This window comes from Coffea eugenioides, chromosome 1 (assembly GCF_003713205.1).
Source record: "Coffea eugenioides isolate CCC68of chromosome 1, Ceug_1.0, whole genome shotgun sequence".
Classification (NCBI taxonomy): Eukaryota; Viridiplantae; Streptophyta; class Magnoliopsida; order Gentianales; family Rubiaceae; genus Coffea; species Coffea eugenioides.
Window position 1 is genome coordinate 9,492,905 of NC_040035.1, and position 21,867 is coordinate 9,514,771.

The 21,867-nt window shown below is 36.9% G+C and overlaps 2 protein-coding genes across 2 annotated transcripts; one reads left to right on the plus strand and one right to left on the minus strand.

Moving 5' to 3' along the window:
* Nucleotides 1-9,844: 9,844 nt before the first annotated feature.
* On the plus strand, nt 9,845-12,509 carry LOC113751260 (G-type lectin S-receptor-like serine/threonine-protein kinase RLK1). Its single transcript, XM_027295200.1, has one exon. The coding sequence runs from the start codon at nt 9,878-9,880 to the stop codon at nt 12,305-12,307; it is 2,430 nt and encodes an 809-aa protein (XP_027151001.1). The 5' UTR covers nt 9,845-9,877; the 3' UTR covers nt 12,308-12,509.
* Nucleotides 12,510-17,851: 5,342 nt separating this feature from the next.
* Nucleotides 17,852-21,436, minus strand: LOC113767387. Its single transcript, XM_027311464.1, has 9 exons — nt 20,727-21,436; nt 20,634-20,679; nt 20,440-20,529; nt 20,243-20,338; nt 19,860-20,165; nt 19,693-19,776; nt 19,456-19,587; nt 19,247-19,301; nt 17,852-18,079 (listed from the first exon to the last, which is right to left on the minus strand). The coding sequence occupies exons 1-8, from the start codon at nt 21,434-21,436 to the stop codon at nt 19,248-19,250; spliced, it is 1,518 nt and encodes a 505-aa protein (XP_027167265.1). The 3' UTR covers nt 17,852-18,079; nt 19,247.
* Nucleotides 21,437-21,867: the final 431 nt, after the last annotated feature.

The following is a 21,867-nucleotide window of genomic DNA, read 5'->3' on the forward strand; positions in this document are numbered from 1 at the left end:
TATTCTTGTGCCCAAATTGCATGTAATCCCTTCAATACCACATCTTAGTGAAAGCAAAGAGTTTGTCACCCTTATTTCTGAAGAAAATTTAGTCAACATATAAGCTTTATAAGCTTGTAACGTATGGGCAGAAATGATAGCTAAACATGTGAAAACTGGTTATACCCTTGTGATCACAAATGATTGATGGATTTCTTACGAGCATAATCCTCACTTTGGATCGTCATGAAGGATAAGTCAACGATGGACTTTATGAGTTTGAAATGTGGCTTGAAACTATAGTTAAAGAATAAGTCTTTCAAGGACATTGCACTGAAGATCGCATTTCCAAAATTGCCCCTATTTTGAACTCAAAAAACTCAGACTTTGTTTGCATTTTTCTCATCATTCACCAGGGACTTCAGCGTCGAATTTTCTGTATTTTTCTTGCGTTTACTTTTCTTGCTTTGCTTTTGCTTCTTTTTCCTTCTCCTCGACCTAGTGGGTTTTCACATGGTGAGTAGCGTCAACCCCATACCCGAGCAATTCAGAAATACAGCTAAAATTTTCCGGCATCAGAAATTTTCTTGACAGGGCCATTGCAAAAAACAGAAGTCAGGACTTTCGACTTTTGTAATGGGGTCAGGTGGGGTGCTTAGAAAAGTTAAGGCTTGAAAGCAGATTTCAAGAGTGGTTTGAAGAACCCGAGATCGCATTGTTGAGCCAACCCTATTTTAGGGCTAAATCGGAATTTGCCCCAGTTTATGCTCAACTGAGGCTTTTCCTTTTTCATTTTCTTTCTTCTTTTGATTTTTCGGCCTTCTGCCATTCTTTTGAACTTTTCACAAAATTTGCCCCAATTTATTTTTGAACTGAGGTTCTCTTTTCTTCTTTTGTCTTTTGATTTTGTTGCATTATCACTTTTCACTTCTTGAAACTTTTCCTTTTTCAACCCAAACTTGCCCCAGTGTGGGGTTTGCGATTCTCAGGGGTTGCCAAATGAAGTATTTTATTCTGAAGGCTCAAAAGGAATAACTAGGGATAGAACGTTTGATTGGAAAAGAAGAAGGTCTGACTTTTATTCCGTTCCTTACATTAACTCTGAAAGGAAACTTTCACTAATGAGAAATTTCTTGCATGTATCTGAATTAACTGACTGAGGAAGACCCTTGTTCATCCATATCTGCGAAACATAGGCGATCCGCGCGGACAAAACTCTTCCTTTTCTTTTCTTTTCTTCTTTGAAACCCCGGCAAAAACAAATTTCTCCAATTTGTGATTCCCTCTTTTCTTTTAATTTAGCATTTTTGCTTTTCTCCTTTTTGAAAAATTCTCCAATCTCCCTCCCCAATGTGGGGTGCGATCGTAAGTGCTTTTGAAAAGAACCACCAATTTTAGCTCAAATGAGGATGCAAGAGATAAATAGTGTTTAGGTTGTAGAAACGATAGCCAAAGTATCATTCTTACACCTCATGACAACCAAGTAAACGAATTGCTCATTGATAATCCATTCTCCTTTTTGATATTTGAAAAATTTTCCAATGTAGGGTAGTGATCATCAAGGCACTTATTTGAAACGAAATTATTCTTTTAAAGGCTCAAATGGGAGAGCAAATGATAAAATCTGTATAGGTAGAGAAACGAATGCTCGAAATATCATTCTAAATTTTCAAAACAAACAAGAATAATGCACATTTTTGCTTTCACTTAGATGTGAATTGAATATAATTAGACACAGTGGACATTTCTCAAGCAAAGATTGCCCCAACTTGCAATTTATCAATCAATGTGATTGATTTTATTTTGGGATTAAGTGAAGGAGAAAAGGTATCTCATGGGGCCTTTTGAGTGACCTCTTTTAATTTTGAGCACTCTTATTGTGTAGCTCGGATCACCAATCTAGTGTACACAAGGATTTTAGAAAGCAGACACTTGTGAATTTTCAGGCTAGAGGTCGAAAAAATCCCAATTTGAGCTTATTTCTTGTAATTCACCATGAAATCTCTTAATGAGCTCAATGAAGAATGAAATGTACACGAGTATATACAAAACAAATAATTGTCTGAATAAAAGCTTCATTATTACCAATGTTTGAAAAATTTTAAAAGCAATACATATGAGAAACATTCTAAAGAACTTCTTTACACATGTATACACACTTTTCTCTCTTAATAGCCCCCTTTTCCCTTTGAGCAATGAAATCACTTAGATGTTTTACATGAGCGCTTTTAGATGAATTTTCAAATTTACATTATAGGGTCTGCCCAAGAATCAAGTAATACTTGTTATTTTCAAACTTTATTAGATCAAAATTGTTATCAGATATGGAAAAATATTTTCACCTTATTGAAACATTTTTATGAATGCAGGGGAAGGAAAAAAAATAAAAGAAAAATACCCAGAGTTAGTAAGCAAAATTGTAAAATCGGTATGCATGTCCTATGGGGGAGCCCTTCTTGTGCCAAGGGTAGGCCTAGCATGAAAATGCAATCCTCTAGAGTAGGCACTATACCGTACCTGATGAATCCGATCAACTGATTGGGTGAAAAATGATTTGAAAAATTTGACCAATTGGAGTGAGAAGAGACATTTGTTCTAAAAATGAGGACAAAGTCCGAATGGATTGTTTGCTTTGATTGACGCATGATGTGCCAAAAGGGGTAAAATGGTCAAACGCATTGAATGAAAATTTGATTATTTATTGAAAATTGAATGGATAACCCTGAAAATGAATTAAACCAATCAAATAAATTGAATGAAATCAATTGATCAAACAGATCGGGTGAAATGATGATTTATCCAAAATCGACCGAATTGCCCTAAAACTAGGCAAATTGGTCAAATGGATCGGACGAAATTGATGATTTATTCAAAAACGATAAGATTGCCCTACGAGTGGGTAAACTAATCAAATGAATTCAAAATCGACTAGCTTGCCCTAAAAATGAACAAATTGATAAAGTGGACTGGATGCAATTGGTGAATAAAATAGTCCAGTGGATTGAATAGAATTGACAGCTTATTTAAAAATCAATCTATCCACTGGTAATTTCAAAAAACTTATTGCGATGCATTAGTCTATGAGCCTTCTAAAAATCAAATTTTGGCCTCAATTTATTTATTGTCTCAATAGCGAGGAATTATTTGTGAATTTCTTCAAATTAATGTCCTTTTCGCAAGGGATTTTTACCAACTATGTTAAAAATGGCCAAAGAATGATTGTTAGATGCTCATATTCTAATGTACCAAAGATCGCCCCAGGGTCATGGAAAGAATCGGATCCTACCTTACCTTGCGCACTACCCCTTTGGATGGTACAAAAATACAAACGTGCAAGTCTCATTGGATTAAGTATCCGAGACACATGGCGGTTTATTCCTATCGTGGGATCCCCTAAATGGCATTCCCTTTGTAGGGTTTATGCATGATGCCATTTTATCAAAGCGCGTAAGTATGCAATTGAAACGAAACATGCCCTAAGGGACCCTTTATTTGCCAGGGTAAGCCTAAAATGATATGACATTATTAATTTATGAACAAAATATACCAAAATTTCTTAAACGTGCCATAGCCTATCTACAAGGGTAGGTCGTAAAAAAAGGTCATGCTAGATCTCTTATTTGCTAGGGTTTGTGAATGCAATGGGGACAAAACCAAGAAAAGTTAGTTCAGCCAGATAAATACACATAACACATTGTAGCAACGAGATAAAGCAATAAAATCAATACAAAGAAATAAAGCAATAAACGGGAAAGAGGGGTTGGATCCCTCCCCTCGTGAATAGTGTCCCTAATAAGGCAAGGCAGATTCTACCCTAGGCAAGCTATCATGGATGCATGAGGTATTGGCTCACTAATGCATCTAGACTCGATAGGTTTTAGGTACCCGAGCCTTCAGACTTGGAAACCAAGGGTCATCAATCCCAAGGTTCTTTGTCGGTGGCTCGAGCGATTCCCCAGACATTGCTACGCACACGTCGTGTCACGGCTACATGCCTGAGTGAATCTATCAAAAATCCTCAACCTTTGACTAAAAGCTAAAGGCTATTAACCCAAAGCTTAAAGCAGAAGATTGAGTGACCCCTTGGATCATGCTACGCACACGTCGTGTCGCGATCACACGTCCAAGTGGGTCGCCTAATCCTAATAGGGTGGAGTGGCGTGACAAGCCACTAAAAAGAAAAATAAATGAGGGGTAAATAATTAAAGCGTATGCACGTATGCTAGTGCTCGTTTGGAGGGGGGGGATCAAGAACCAACGCGAGGCTCTAGGGTAATGTCCCCCACCCAAATGCAATGCAAATCGCGGAATCACATAAATAAACCATTCATCCATCAAAACAATCGTGCGCCAAATGGGTGAGTGAGTGAGTTGATACGCACGAAAATGCAAAAATCCTAAAAAAGGAAAAATGCAACCCTAACCATCCAAATGCGATATATGAGAAGGTTAAAAGAAGAAAATAATCGACTAAGTCAAATGCTCGGACTCTCTAAGTCCCCAGTGGAGTCGCCAGCTGTCGCGCCCCATTTTTTACAAGAAAAATAAATAAATAAATTGTAAATGGTTTAAAAAGTGAATTTTTGATTTGAAAAATGATTTTTGATTTACAAAGAAAGTGGGTCTAAATGGGACTTGAAAATGCGACGATTTGACCCAAAATAATAGTTTAAAAAGGATTTTTGGAACAAAAATCGGAGTCGCCACTTGGTATAGAGTTAAGGTGTACCAAGTCACCTAAAAATGAATTTTTTAAAGAAAAAATGGAAAAACCCTTTTTAAACGACTCCAAATCTACGTAAACCAATGAAAATGGTTCGGGAGTCACATTTGACGAAGGGGAAGGCAAGGATAAAAATCCAAGGCACCCCTTCGACCTAGCCAAGGCTAGTTGCGTGATTTAGTCAAAGATTTTCTTGTTTTAACCAAAGAATTTATCACATTTGGATGCACTATATGAATGCAAACCCTAGACCTAGGAGGGTATCGGGAGGCAAAATTTCTCTTCAAAGCTTGAATGGTGCCAGTCACATTAATTGTGATGCCCAATAATGACTCTTTGAAGAGGTCACGAATAATGCAAAAATATGAGACTCTAAGAAGAGGAAAAGAATAAAATAATTATAGAAATATACATGTCTTAAAGGAATGCATCATGTCGGGTACGGGGGACTAATATTCGTGATTCAATTTTCCCTTTTAATAGAGGGAATACGAGCGTGCTAAGGCTAGAAAAGCCAAACTCGTCCATATCCTATATCCAAGGGGCTTCCCTAATCTAATCAAGCAAATGCACTACCCTAATCCTAAATCTAGAATGGAATGCAAGTCTAATGTTATGTAACATACAAAGGGGCATATATAGATAGGGAAATTAGGGAATAGGGGATATAAATAGAAAGGAATATGGGATAAAGGACGTACATATATAAGAAAGTGTCATGCAACATGGTAACGCCCTAAAAAGTAAAGATATGCATGAGATGAAGTGATCACACAATCATGATCTAACGCGCGAAGGGTTCCTAAGGGCTAGCATTGGACTAGCCCATATCTACGCTCTCTCACAAGCATTGGACTTGCAAGAGCTCGAGGGGACAACCATGACTAGCATTGGACTAGCCACGGTTACGTGCATTTGCATCCATCATACACATATATAAGTAATGTGCATAATTAAAGCAAGTAGACATGTGAGCACGTAATTCACATAACACATAAGCATGCATATCTAGATGTCAAAAACCTAGGAAAGCGATTAAACACATAGCATATAGACATGCAAAACACATAAGGCAATTAAGGCCCTAACTATTACATTTTTAGGGGGGAAGGCCTATTACAATCTAAAAAGGGAAACGGAAAATAAATGAAATAAACCTAACTATTACAACTTGGCATTCAAGTGCCTCCCAAATGATAAAATTGAACTAAAATTGAAGCAAAAACTACGCAACTAAAGAAATAAATAAAGTGAAAATGAAATAAACACTTAAAGTCATGCAATTGCACATATAAGACACATATACGCACGTAGGGTCAAATAAAGTCAAAAATAAAGGATAGAGTGTACCTCCCTCGCAATGATAAGCAAATGAAGGGAAAGTAACTTCAAAACAATAAAAGGGTCAAGGTACCACTTTAATTGAGAAAAATTAAAAGAAATGCGCAAATACAAAGCTCACTTGATCATAAAGCCCCTAAAGTCATGATTTAAGTGCAATTGAAACAAGCATAGTAGTCAATTGAAGCAAACAAGCAATGAAGTTGTAAAATTAAAACTACCAAGGACCAAATTGAGGAGATTATTCAATTGATTGGGTCATAGCAGCATTAGTTAGAAGCCAAGGGGTCAAAAGGGCAATTTTTCTGAAGTTTTTCATGCAAGTTTCCATGCAAAGTTACGAAGAAATTTTCTGCAACAAAGTTTGTTGTCTTCTTTAGTTCGCCACATTATTCCATTGAACTAGCCAAACATTTGCCAACTTATCATCACAAAAGGTAAAACAATCATATCAAGACCCATTCAAAAATCCCAGCAAAATCGTCCCAAAATGTTAACAAAGATCCACAACCTCAACTGGAAGACACAGTCTATTGAACAAACCAGTGAATCATGAGAAAAGAAAATGCAGCAACGAAGATGCAATGAAGGCCTCAAACAAGCTTAGCTAAGGGACCTAAATCTAGTCAAATTTCATGTACTGTCTTCCCATTTACAACAAAAACACAGATTGAATGTAGCAAGTTATAGCCATAAGCATTCAACAAACAGGAAAATGCAGCAGTGTTACAGCTTTACTTTCTTATTTGCTGGTTTCCTTTCTCTACGACTTTTCATACTGATACTTCCCATAACTTCCGTAGCTCAACAACCCAAAGCTCATACAAAACCAATTCCAAACAAAACAAGATCCTGAACTCAGGCACTTTTATTTAGCAGTAAAGAGACACAAAACAAACAGCAGCCAGGGAAACATCAAGAAGCAAAACATGGTAGAAATCATGAAGCCAAACCAGCAGCAAAGATAGCCCAAGATTCACGTTCCACAGACTTAGATTCTCATGAAAAATCCCGCCAGAGCAACAAGGAGAGAAACTACCGTTACCTCAGAATCCTGGCGGAATGAAATGAACTTGGAAATCGCCCCAAAGGTCATGCTGATTCCAGAGACGCTGTCGAGAACTTCCGTCGCAGAACTTTCAGCATGGGAGAACCCGCAACTTGGAGCACCAATCTGGCCGGGTTGGAGGTGTTTTTAAGGAATGGACACTGAACATAAGTTGTTGCCTGACGTCTACAGAAAGTGTAGAAAAATATTACTCGCTCCAAAAGATAAGGAATTGCTCGGAAATTGCCACGAAACGAGGCTGATTCGTCCGCCCGGTGATGAATTTTCGGCAAGTTCCCTCTTTTTTCAACTTTCCCCCTCACCGCTGCCTTTCTTGTCCTCTCTCTTTTCTGAAGCCTTTCCTGATCTCTTAGATCTTCCCCAGGTTTCTCAGTAGCTCTCAAAGCCTCCCGTAGTCTTCTTGCTCTTCTTTGGTTTCCTCCGTTTCTTGCCCACAGCTCATCTCCGCCACCCACTCTCTTTTTCACTCTCGGTTCCCGTAGCTTTTTCTTCCTTTTCCTTCCTCAGCCTAAGCCCTCTCTATCTCTCACTCTCTCTCTTTTCCAGCCGCCACAAAGCTGCGTTCTTTTTCTTCTAAAACCCTAGTCGCTCCTCTCTCTCAGCCGTCCCCGTAGCTTTCTTAGTTTCTTCTTCTGTTTTTTCCTTTTTCTTATCAGCCGTCAACCAGAGCCCCCCGCCGTGAGCTTTTCCTTTTTTCCTCTCCCAAGCTGCGTCTTTCTTTCCTCCCTGTTTCAGCCCTCCATTCCTCTCAGAAACCTAGCCTTTTTTCACTCAGCCGCCACCCATCTACTCTCCCAGCTCCTCCCCGTTTTTCCATCCGCCGTCCCTTTCTTTTATAGCCCAAAGATTTTTTAGCCCTAGCATCCGATGGTTCCCTCCTACTTGATATCTTTCTCCTGCTTTATAAACCCTTGGATGGTTTGTTGTCCTATGATGCTCTTAGGGCAGGGATGAAAGCCAAGTGGAATGATCAAACGGAGCATAAGAAATGAAACCCGTGGAACAGCAGCTGGAAATTTCTTGTTTCTGCATTTTTTTTGCAAATGAAAATGAAGAGCAAAGGCTTGGATCACGTGCTTCTCAGGGTCCGTGAGCTTGCTCCCTTTTTTTCTTTTTTTGCTTTTTTTTTCTCTTTTTTTTTTTTTAAAACAGACAAAAACTTGAATAATAAATAATAATCTAAAATACTATAAAAATGCTAAAAACAACGTCTGAAACAAAAATCATGAGATTAGTAAATAAAAATAGATAATAATTATCACTAAAAATAAAATAAAAATAATTAAAAATTTGGTGTCTACAGCATGTGAATTTCATTTAATTGTTAGATCACATTTTTATGAACAATCTCCCAAAGAAAAAAAGACCAGATTACACTGATTTTCTTATATTAATTGTTATACTAATTTTGTCATTTTTATTGTTATATTATTTCTCATTTTGTTTGGGCTTTAACTTATTATTTCTTGTGTCCCATATGTAAATTTATTAAAACTTTATCATCTTATTATATTCATAGGTGTTAAATTTTAAAATTTGTGATACATAAACAAGTGATATTGTATATATAACTAGGAAGATTTGTTGTTATTGTTATCCAAACTTTCAAATTTTTTAAAAATTGAAAATGATTAAAAACTTATAATACGACAAAATTTTATTGCATATTTTACAAGGTTATGTGATAAGTCAAACTATTTTTCATAGTATTTTAAAATATATAAATACAAAATTTTTTTAAATTATACCTATAATCATATTACGAGTACTTACTAACTAAGGTACTAAGCATTAATCATTAATGAAACATCTTATCGTTATTTCAAATAAACATCCTAATACTAGTTTGAGATAAGTTTTAAAGTAAAATAGTACATGTATCCCATAAATCAGTAAGTTCTGATCATTAATCAAATTTACCATATTATCAGTAAGAATTACTATTTATGTAGAAAAACTTACTATTACTTGAACTAAAATTACTCTCTAAAAAGTAAGTTTGGGATATAAAGTAGTAATTTATTTATTTAAAAAGTAAGTTTAATATTTATTCCAATTTACCTTTTGAGATATAAAAGTTACTAATTTATTACAGTTAACTTACTATTTTAGATGGAAAACTTACTTTCTTATTTTTAAGTGTTATTTTATTTAGGTGAATAGATCCAACAAGTAATCAAATGGTCGCTAAAAGTGCAACAACCTGTTATATTAGATAAAAACTGTTTCGTTACCATAACTATAATCACTAAAGCATTGTCCAAGTGAGAAATGGGATAATCCTGAACAATGCCAAATATCTTAAAATCATATTATCCAAAAACTGCCCCCTACTTATGAAGTTGAAAACTTCTCGTTCCCATATCGCAAAGTCTCCCTATATCTCAAATTCTTCCTAGATTATATTGCCGCGGCTTTACACTGTTCATTTAGTCCATTTTTCAGAAGACAAAAGATTATTCAGTGGCAACCTAAATTACAAAATAATTTTACCACTTTTCAACTTTTGGGTAGGAACCCACATTGGTCGTCGTTGTAACCTGTTAACTGGACCACGGGGCAAGACCACCAGAGATAGTCACCAGATTCCAGCTGTGTATGTGGATGCGGTTCCAAAGGAGTAATTAGTGATAGAAATTGTGGCAGAGAGGCAAACACTAGTACTAGATAAGAGTTGACTCTAAAGTCTTGCGACCTATTGTTCCGTGTATATATCATAACATGGAGTGCATGTTCTCCATACCACGACTAAACTATCTAGTGCAATGGCATACCTATGCATACAACTCATCTTCTTCTTCTTCCTATTTCTCTTCCCAATTTCTGCTTTGTCTCAGAAAAATGGTATTGTCCCTGAGGGCAGTACTTTGACTGCAGGGGAAAAATCTGCCAGTCCTTGGCTTTCACCTTCTGGAGATTTTGCATTCGGATTCCAGCAAGTTCAGGATAAGGATCTTTTCTTGTTTTCCATATGGTATCACAAAATTCCAGACAAAACTGTAGTTTGGTTTGTTAATTCAACAAATCCAGTGCTGCGAGGATCGACTGTAAAGCTTGATGCTCAGACAGGGCTTGTACTCCGTGACCCTCGAGGCATACAACTTTGGAGTGCTAATGTTGGTTCTAATCAACTTGTTCACGGTTTTATGAATGATACAGGCAATTTTGTCCTCCAGGGGAGTGATGGTAGCCCACTCTGGGAAAGCTTTAGACATCCTGCTGATACAATTTTGCCCTATCAAGACTTGGAAACTGGCGATTCTCTCCGTTCTCGGCAGTCAGCAACAAACTTCTCCCCAGGAAGATTTTATCTCCGTTTTCTTGATGACGGGAATCTAGTGCTTGCTACCAGAAGTGCGCCAACAAATGTGGATGATGAGGCTGAGTACTACAATAGTAGTACTTCTGATTCTACAGATGCATTGAATTCTGGTTACCAAGTTACTTTTGATGGCAGAGGGGACATGTACATAAGGAAAAGGAACGATCAAAGAACACCGCTCAATCCAGTTTCAATACCATTACCACCAGTATCAGAAAACTATCATAGGGCAACAATAGATTTTGATGGGGTCTTTGCACATTATTATCATCCTAGGACTTCTACTGGCAACCCAAACTGGACAATGCTTTGGTCTATACCAGATAATATATGTACCAACATTAGAGGAGAAAAAGGGAGTGGAGCTTGTGGATTTAACAGCGTTTGCCACCTCGAACTTCGAAGACCGGTTTGTGCGTGTCCAGAAGGGTATGTATTGCTTGATACAAATGACAAGTACGGGAGCTGCAAGCCAAACTCTTCTCTTGTCTGCGATGAAGTAGAGGAGGGCTCCGCAGAAAACCTTTATGATTTTGTGGTGGCGAGTGACATAGATTGGCCACTGTCTGACTTCGAGCAAATAAATCCTTCAAATGAAACTATTTGTGGGGAAGCTTGTTTGCAGGACTGTTTCTGTGCTGTGGCCATTTTCAGAGACAACAGTTGCTGGAAGAAGAAGCTGCCACTTTCTAATGGGAGAGTGGACACTAGCCTTCAGTCAAAAGCTTTCATCAAATATCGCAAAAGGGATGCTCCTCCTGTACTTCAAACTTTTCCTCCAGTTCTGGCAGGTTCAAAGCCAAAAAACCGAGGAACTGTGATACTTGTTGGGTCTGTGCTTCTCGGAAGCTCTTTTTTGGTGTTCGTTGCCACTGCTTGTTTGGGCTTTTACTTCATATACTACAAAAAGAAGGTAATAACTCATCCAAATACTGGTGCACTGAATACAAATTTGCGTTATTTTGCGTACAAAGAGCTTGCAGAAGCTACAAATGAATTCAATGAAGAGTTGGGCAGGGGATCTTTTGGTACTGTTTATAAAGGTGACTTGCAAATCAGATCCAAAAACACTACTGTTGCGGTGAAAAAGTTATACAGAATGGATCAAGAAGCTGACAAGGAATTTCGTGCTGAAGTGGAAACAATAGGCCAGACTAACCACAAGAATTTGGTCGGCCTGCTTGGATTCTGTGATGAAGGACAACATCGTCTATTGGTGTATGAATATATGAGCCATGGCACTCTCGCAAGATTGCTGTTAAATAATCCCAAAACTAGTTGGAGTATAAGGACTCAGATTGCTATTGGGATTGCAAGGGGGCTGGTATACCTTCATGAAGAATGTAGTACTCAGATTATCCATTGTGACATAAAGCCTCAAAATATACTCCTTGATGAGTACTTCAATGCTCGCATTTCTGACTTTGGATTGGCAAAACTCTTGATGATTAATCAGAGTCGATCTATCACTGGAAATATCCGAGGAACGAAAGGCTACGTAGCTCCTGAATGGTTCAGAAGTACTCAAGTTAATTCTAAGGTTGATGTTTATAGTTTTGGTGTCTTGTTACTAGAGATCATTTCTTGCCGCAAATGTGTGGAGGACATTGAAATTGGTCATGCAGAATTTTTTATTTTGACTGATTGGGCTTGGGACTGCTTCCAAGAAGGAAGGTTGGATGCTTTTGTGGAAAATGATTTAGAAGCTCTAAACGATATGATGGTGCTAGAGAGATTTGTGATGGTTGGTATTTGGTGTATTCAAGAAAACTCATCTCTTAGGCCTACAATGAGGAAGGTGAGCCTGATGCTCGAAGGAATTGCGGAAGTTACGGTGCCCCCATGTCCATATCCTTTTTCCACCACTGGCTGAGATTAGTTCTATTATGCTTAATTTGTGTCAATTGATTTGATGTCTAAGGACAGTTTTTATGCTGTTTTTTCCTCTTTTTTCTTTGTTCTTGTTTTTTCTGGTTTATTCCAATGTATAAGATTCTCTCTGTATGTAAACATCCTGTTGTGATGGTGGTTTTCTAGTGCTTATCATATATACATCGAATGGTCAGTTTTGTGGTTTTGTGTATCTAACCTAAGATACTAGGATGCGTGAATTTAATACGAAAATCTCTAATTATTACTGTCTAGCTTCTGAATGCAGTTGTTACTGTCTGTTACCTTTGATTTTATAAAACAACGTCAACTATAAAAATTTAGGGTTGATGCACCTAAAGCATTTAGGGACAATTGAAAAATAAAAAAGCTAGGTTTGCATGATTAGTTGAATATATTACTTGTATTAAACAATTGATCTGTACTCTCTCTAAAAAAATATCATAAATCTTGGTAATTTTAAATGTTACAAAAAAAAATTCCTAATTTTCATTAGTTGGGCTAACATACCCTTCATCCCATAGGTATATTCATTGTACTTCAATGCAGCAGAAATTACAAAAATGAAACGTCTCCTTACAAAATTTCATCAAGTATGAGAGTATGTGCATCACGCGCATTAGTTTGTTACTTCCATCATATTTACTACCCGTTTGGTTGCTACTAAGTAATGGCAATGGCAATCACTATAGAAGACCCCTCAATGATGATGAATTCGTCAAGATTTCTTTTGATGAAATCTTGTGTTTGGTAGTCACCATAATGACAATGACTTTTCATAGTAAAAAGGAAGAAGGAAAATTGTTATCTTTTCTTTGCTCCTTTCTCTTCATCTCCAGCAGCTCCTACCGTCACCTCCCGGCTCCTCCTTCCACCATTTTTTTTTTTATTTTGCTTCCTTTCCTTTGATTTCTTGCATGTTGCTGGCAGATCTCCCATGTTTGCTTTCCTTTTCTTTCTTCCTTTTTTTTTTTGTTTTGGGTTTTGGTGGTTCTCTTTATCCCTTTGCCACTGCCACCACAGCACGGCCATCTCTCACCGCCTCCACCATAATCCCAGCATTGCACACTATTTCAACAAATTTTGACTTCAAAATTCTTACTGAAAGTAAAAAAAAAAAAAAAAAATCTCATCACACGAAGACTTTTTTTTTGTGAGAGAGAAAAGGAGGAAAAATTTCATGGGATAAAGAGGGAGAAAAAGGAGAGGAGAGATCTTGGGATGAAACAAAAAGGGGGAAGTGAGGAGGTAGGAGAGTTGGAGGAAAGATGAGAGAAGCTGGAGGCAGCTATTGTTCTCTTGCTTTCCTGATTTTTGGTTTTTTTTGTTTTTATTTTTGTTTTTTTATTATGATGATTGATGGATAACGGAAGTGAAAGTGCCCAATCGAGTAGGTAATGAATTTTGGGTAACGGAAGACCCAAAAGTAGGTAATGAAAGAGTCCAAAGTGATGTACCCAACACCATTAATGATAATTGTTACCCTCTCACTCCCATTAAAGGGTGTAGGGGTCGGGTTCGAAACTTGGCGTATGCAGCTACCCTTGTTGGGAGACTCACCCACCACAGCCAGGTGTGCGACCCGGGTCGACCAACGGATTAGTCAGGGCAAAGCCCTGGATACCGTGGCAGGCAACCAAAAAAAAAAAGGGTGTAGGGGTGGCAATGGGGCGGAGGTGCATTTTAATTCCCCCCGCCCCTGCCCCCGCTTCCCCCGCCCTGGCCCCGCTTTCCCCGGGGCACTAGTGGGGCTAAAAAAATTTTATTATATAATTTTATTATAATTAAATTTGAGTAAATAATCAAGTACTAAAATATCAACACATCACCAAATTATTATTCATTGTAACTTCATAATTAAAACTCATAAAAATAATTAAACAAAGGTTATTTGAATACAATCTAATATGATAAAACAAATATAACTAAAATAATCAAGTTTTCATTTTTGATACAATACAATCACTAAATTATTATTGTGTTTTTTTTAGAAAAAAGTGTTATTGTATTAAGTATAGTTAAGAATTTAACATAAATGTATTAATAAATTTAGTATAAATAATTAATAATTTTTATTAATAAACATGTATAATTAGTAGTATAATTGATAATATCATTATATATATAATTATGTACATATATATATTCAAACGGGTGGCGGGACGGGGGTGCCCCGTTTCTAAACGGGGGGAAAGAAATTCCCCTCCGCCCCTGCCCCAATGACCCCCCGCGGGGTCGGTGCCCGCGGGTGCCTGCCCCGGTTGCCATCCCAGCAAAACTCATCAATCAAACAGGTGGTTTAGTTATATGATATTGATTTGAAAGAAATAAGAAAAAGAGCTTTAATTATATGAAGTATTATGAATTATGTCAAGTTGAGCAAAAGTAATCATCAGTTAAGCGATTGATTCATTTTCCAGTCCAAAAATCTGATCTATGAATGGGTCTTGTTCTAGAATAAATGAATGCCACATGGAAGTTACAAATTACAACTTTGAATTCAGCCTTGCGTCACCGCATTAGTCAAATGCACGGATAAATGTAGAGGTCCCTCTGTATATGTACGTATGTACACTCTCTCTATACTCGGGAATTTTAGCTTGAAAAACATTATACATTTCAGATTAAATCTAATTTCAGATTAACTATTAGTGAACCCATTCATATACATTGGTCCATAGTTGAAGAAATACTTTATCAAATTAGAAGCATGAAATATAAAGGTTATTATTCTAGTCCACAACATGGGCTACTAGCCATTAACACAAAACAATAGTAATTATTTATTAATAGTAATATCATGGCAAAAGAATAATTTAGGAAAAATATTTAAAGAAAAAAGGACCACTCAGCTCCAACTAACGACCTCTGAATTCCCTAATAATCCATAGTGAATTTTCTAATGATTCTTAAATGAGTCAATATTCTTTAGTTAAGGAAATTAAACATGATAGCAAATTCTATCAACAATCAAGTTTTTTAAGTTTTCTATAACAACTGTACCAAGAAATTAAAGCCTGGTTTGCTAGCATCCGTATTCACAAAAAAGATTCAGCTTTATAAGTGAATGTGCACATTCCATAAGCTAGTGGATGTACAAGTTAAAATGTCTACAAATCTTTTTTATGATCAATTGTACCCAATAATTTGGTCAGGTGGCATAATACATGACAATGATAGAAATAAAGTATATACTGCTTTTTGGTGTAGAATTGATTGGAAATAAATGAAATATATACTTCTTTATGGGTGGAGAATTGATTGGAAATTGGTTTTCCTTCTTCATAGGAATTAGAGGGGAATTACTAACAAAAAATTAGGATACTATTTTCTCATAGTATATTTGAGAAAATTCTTAAATTGTGATGAAAAAAAAAAGTTATTCTACAAAGAAGGTAATTTGTGAAGTTAATTCCACAAATGTGATCTTCGCATTTGTGAAATGCGAGTTCAGATACCTCGCATTTCACAAATGCGAGGTAAGTGTTTCCAAAAAAAAAGAAAAATAAGCTCGCATTCTCCAAATGCGAGCTTAATAAGCTCGCATTTGGAGAATGCGAGCTGAGACCTCGCATTTCTTGAATGCGAGGTACTCAATCTGAACACAAACAAAGTTCCCAATTTCGGCATTCAAGTCTGTCTCACTCTCCCTTCACTCTCTCCGTCCAGCTCACTCCTCACTTTCTCTTCTCTTGGGCGCCGCTTTCTCATCGGAAATCTTGGTCACAGCTTTGTCGTCGGAATCTCTCGGCCTTCTCGTCGGAAGCTCTTCTATTTTGTAGAGCTGCAGCATTTCTCCTCAAGCGAAATCTGGCGGCGGCACTTTCTCATCCAAAGCTCTCATCGGAAGCATTGGAAGCTCTCGCCCATTGCAGAGCTTCCTCTTTGGGAACCCATCTCTGCTAGCTAGCTGCCCCTCTCTCCCTCCTCCCAATTTGCCATTTTTACAACCTCAACAGGATACAACCTCAACAGGATAATTTTTCCAAACCAATTCAGTGATTTGCTGCAATTTTGAGCGCTCCTGTTTTAAACTGAAATCTTTTTGCAGAGTCATACGATTATCCCTCCTTTTCTTTGTTTTCATCATTTATTTTCTCTCTCTTTTTTTCTGTTCAAAGTACTTATTTTTCTAGAGATGTTTGTATGGAATTATAGTCTATCGAAGACCAAATTTCAAACTTGTTTAAGTAATTACTTTCATGGGTATCTTCAATTTGGTTTGAATATCAGCTACCGTGTGAAGGGATCAAATTGAGTGGAAAAAATTTTAGATCTCCACTGAATGTGAAAGAGCATGAATGCTTATATGATGATTGTTGTGGAGCAAGAACGTACTGTTGCCTTGAAGTTAATTGCCTTCAATGACTAGTATTTCTATCTTCATTTCTTAGGCAGAAGTGTTGGACCCTGCGGTAAAGGGAACTCTGAATGTGCTACAATCATGTGCAAGAGTTTCATCTGTCAAAAGAGTGGTAGTAACATCTTCTATGGCCTCAATTGCATACAACCGAGAAGTGAAGGATGGTGTTGTAGTTGATGAAAGTTGGTTTTCAGAGCAATCATACTGTGTAGAACGCAAGGTGAGTAAGTGAACCATCTCCTTCCCAGCAAATGGTCTTTTTGTAGGAAGAGAATGATGTTGGTCTAGTCAGTGTTCAAAAGCAGACCAAAGTGGTCAATCACCTTCTTCTTCTTGTTTTAGTTAACAACTTATAACTTCAGTGGAGGAGAAAAATAAAAGTGTGGACTAATACAATAGTATGTGCATTGAACTTTCCAAAACACTGCAAAATGTTTTACTAGAAAAATGATAAATTTACAAATCAAACAGTCAAAGCATTTAATTTTGGTCCTCCCCGGTGATTATTCCACACCTCCAACAATATCAGAATACTAATGAAGAAGATGGTGTGCATAGCATGCAGCAATAGTGTCTGTGTTACATAGGATGAATGCAACAATATCTATGTCACAGAGTTGTTAGTAAAAATCAGGCAAGTACTACAGATTTTGTAGTAAAACAGACTATACTTGCAGTCCCCGACCTATATGCTGCAACAAGGTCTGATTTTCTAGACAACAAGATAGAATGGCTACTTTCAAGAATCTTAGAGTGCAAAGAACAACTTATTATCAAACTTGAAATCATTGATATATGCACAATATGTAGCTATGATCACTACAAGAAAACTGACTTTTCACGACGCCAGAAATATGCTGCAAAAAGTCCAAAAACCGCCGCGAAAACCTTTTTGCGGCACAAATGCGACGGAATTAAATTGTGTCACAAAAGTAGCCGTTACAAAAGAAAACGACACAATTTTTCAACATGTCGCATGCATTTGCATCACTCTACTTGCGGCACAAAAAATGCGCTACAAAATATCCACAATGTCATGCGACAAAAACTTGCGTCGCAAAAAAGTCACCAATATAAAGACCAGAAATCAAATTTTTCATGGTACAATAATTATCATGTTCAAATATCCTAAAATCGAATATTATAACAAAATATAGTTCCACAATACACTAGAATAAAGTACCATACATTGTTTTAGTCAAATTCTACAAACTTTATCATTTAATATTGTTCGCTCCAATTACAAGATATTTCATATATTCCAAAATGTGCTTGTCTTCAAAAGTACAACACTTTATCATACATCTCTCAAAAACATCTTCATATCTCCCAATCCGCATGCTTCCAATGTACCATCAAGTCCAGGGCTGCAAAGTGTATTCTATTAGTCCCCTGCTCATATAACCCCAACCCATTAAGCATGAAGAAAACGTTAATATAACAATAGATACTGAAACGGAATTTGTAATTCAACCTTTTCACAGACACTGAAAAGGGGCAAACAGTTACTATTATAAAGTACATGCTGAATTAAAGAAGTACAACTAATTTAAGTATGTGGAAGACCCAAAAAAGTGTATGGTCACAAACACAGATGCGGAACCATGAGAGTTGCTTTCAAGAACTGTGAATGGAATAAAGGCAGCAATCCATGGCATCATTCATATGTGCGACTTGCCAAGTTTAATATGTTAATTAAGGCAAAAAAGTAGGCTCACGAACACATGCACAAGAGTGAGAGTTGCTTTCACAAAATCTTGGTGGAGATCCAAGAAATTCAGCAATCAAATCTGTTCTTGATCAGTACTAGCCAAGCCAGGATTTCCGAGACACCTTGACTTGCCAAACCAATAACCATGCTGTCTCTGATTAACTGTGTGTAACTCAAACTCAAAGTCCATAATGACTCTGTTCTTTTCGTAGATGCAACATAAAAAGCAGGTTTTTAGTTAACAGCACTGATCATTTTCTTAGTTGGAAAGACACGAACAGGAGCAAAAGTTTTTCTCGTGAAAATGACATATTCCTAACAATGATCACTTTCCACTCGAGACTAACTCAAGAATCTATTGCACCCTTTTAACTCAGCTTTTATGGTGGATTATAAAGGTCAGCAATTTTACTTTTGCAATGTATTTGTCTTTGATTATATGGCTCTGCTTGGATTATGGAGTTTTCCAGATAGTTATTTTTGTTTTTGGAGTGTACAATAACACATTTCAAATTTACACAATTTCAAATGCACTAAAAAAAAAACTATTATCTCTTAAATGCCTGAGTGGACAGAACTCTTGGTACAAAGTTTAGACAGTCATTATCCCATTTTCCCCACTCTTGGACATTGATATCTTGAATTACCAAGACACTGCCTAGCTTGGTAGCTACGCTAGCTGGCTGCCTGAGTATGCTAGTGTACCAGAAAGTCTTAGGCCACTCGTACGCTAAAAAGTTCCCTAAGGAAACATGGGGGATTCTTCGTAGTTCATACCAATCCATCAAATTGTTCAACATTTGGAAAACTTGACAGAATAGAGTTATTTCCAGAAACTTTTCCAGTACCTCAAGCAAGTCGTTTGCAAGTAGTCCTGCTCCTTTTCTTCTTTGTATGATGGTTCTGATATAACAAAAGACTAGTCAATTAAATATCAACAAGGAGCTCATGCACAAATAGTCATCAACAAGGAAGTCATGCACAATTCAATATCAACAAGGAACTCAGCAAAATTGGTCTTCTATAGAAGGACCAACTCAAAGTACGCATACTATACCTCAAGAATATCAGCAATTGAAGAAACTTTTTTATTCATTTCACACTTGTTTATTTCAGCATCATTTGTTCCAACTTCCTTGTACATTTCAGCATCATTTGTTCCAACTTCCCTGTTCATTCTATCACCAACCTGTTACATTATCAACAAAGTGTGAAGAAAAGAAAATCAGGCCATAGCTGCTGATATTTTAGAGAGTTTGAACACAAAATCGAATTGTATGAATTAATAGACAACCTCTAATGAGTCCGAAATTTGAGATTGTTTTGCTGCATTCATTTCTCTTCTTTGGAGTGATGCCAAGTCACATGTGGATGCCCTCTGGAAGAACAAAGACCAATAGTAACTAAAGCAATAAAAAAATTACAAAAACTATAATATTTAACAAAATAGTTATCCCAAACCATTCTTGCTTCAAATTGAGCAATCAACTCCTCCTTAAAATCTGCCAATTTCGAATTCATTTCTTCTCGTAGTTCACCACGTATGATTTCCACTTTCTCATTCACTGCATCCTCAAATGCTTTCTTTTGTCCATCATTCATGTTATCTGACATCCTATACACGTCTTTTGGAGTCGCACCTACCCCATAAGTTCGAAGACGACCTGGTTTTTCAGGTCCAAGAATATTTTCATAGAGTATATCTTTCACAAAATTATCATCCCTGGATGTCTCTGGCAGTTTTTGTATTTCCTCATTCATAGTTGCCTAAATTGAAAAACAGACAGAAGAAAGAATTATTTATGAAGTAAAACCAATAAAAAGTGACTAAAAGCTATTCTTACAATTGTTTGTGAAGTCAACTCATCCATTTGTTTTCCTTGTCTTGAATGAATAAAAACGTCTAGTTTCGAAGGCTCTTTTCCAGTTTTAATCCGAAGCTGCCACATATTCAATGTACAAACTAAAGTGTTAATATTTCTAAATAAGACTATGTTCCAGTAAAAATTGCTAGAAACATAAGCATTAGAATTTAATATACCTCTTCCCTGAGGTTCACATGATCTTTTCGCCCTGTTCGATGTGGCATCTTTTGTTTTTTTCGATTCTTGCTATTAATCTTGCTTTGCTTCTAATTATGTACAAAACAGAAAAAGGTAGTTAACAACACATCAAAATCATAATAGCACTAGAATTTAATTCAAAAGCAAAAGAGATGTGACAATAAATACATGCCTTGACATCTTCTGAGCTCCAATAATCAACCAAAATAGGCCATAAGCTGGAAAATCATTGATAGTCCAAAGTAGTGTAGCACGTAAGTAAAACATTTGCTTACTAGCTGCATCATAAGTAGGCACCCCTGGATCCCAAAACTCATTCAATTCATCAATTACTGGTTGAAGATATACGTGAATATCATTACCTGGAGCTTTAGGCCCATCAATTAGCAAACACAACATAAATGATGTTTGCTTCATGCACATCCATGAGGGTAAATTATATGGCACTAAAATCACTGGCCAGGTGCTGTATTTATTGTTCATTGCTTTGAATGGGTTAAATCCATCTGCTGCAAGTCCAACACGAACATTGCGAGGATCACTAGCAAAGCTTGGGTGCCGGTCATTAAAATGCTTCCAAGCTAAAGAGTCTGCTGGATGCCTCAATTTTCCATCCTTGATGCGCTCCTCTTCATGCCATCTCATTAATGAAGCAGTCTTTGATGACATGAACAGCCTTTGGAGACGTGGTTTCAAAGGAAAATAGCGAACAAGCTTTGCTGGAACTTTGTTAGCTTGTTCACTTGAATCATCGGATTGTTTTACAATTTGCTTATACCTAGGAGTTCCACACTTTCTGCAAAAGGTTTCATGTTCTGTCTCCTTCCAATAAATCAAGCAATCGTTGGGGCATGCAAGAATTTTATGGTAGCTAAGACCCAAGTCTTTAACAATCTTCCAAGCATCACGATAAGAGCTTGGAAATAATTCATTCTCAGGAAAAACTTCCTTGAGAAGCTCCAGTAATATTGTCATTGAGTTGTTGCTCCATCGACAACGGACTTGACATGCAACAACTTGATGACAAATGATAGAAGAGTAAAATTTTTACATCCAGGGTATAACTCTGTTTCGGCATGCTTCAGCAACTTAAAAAACTTATTAGTCTCTTCATCACAAGCTCCTCTAAGTTCTTCTAAATTTATGTTAGAATTCTCTTCAAGTGTTCTTCCAAGTGTTTCGTGAATCAATTCATTCATGTCATCATTTTCAGTGTGCCTAAACACTCCATTGTTCATATTTTCTTGATTGAAGTCCCATGGATCTTTACCATGATAAATCCAATTTGTATAAGTGGTCAAAAACCCCTTCATTGTTACATGTGCACGCACAGTTTCTTCCTTTCTTCGTTCTGAGTTTTTACATCGCCTACATGGGCAATATATTCTACTCCCAACCTCCTTCTT

What these genes read in the sequence shown, in the direction of transcription:
- LOC113767387 (XM_027311464.1), bottom strand. Translation starts at nt 21,436, where the DNA reads ATGACAATATTACTGGAGCTTCTCAAGGAAGTTTTTCCTGAGAATGAA. An exon ending in GATGCAGCTAGTAAGCAAAT is followed by an intron (nt 20,680 to 20,726) that starts GTTTTACTTACG and finishes ATGATTTTCCAG; the next exon opens with CTTATGGCCTATTTTGGTTG. An exon ending in GGAGCTCAGAAGATGTCAAG is followed by an intron (nt 20,530 to 20,633) that starts GCATGTATTTAT and finishes GTACATAATTAG; the next exon opens with AAGCAAAGCAAGATTAATAG.
- LOC113751260 (XM_027295200.1), top strand. Translation starts at nt 9,878, where the DNA reads ATGGCATACCTATGCATACAACTCATCTTCTTCTTCTTCCTATTTCTC.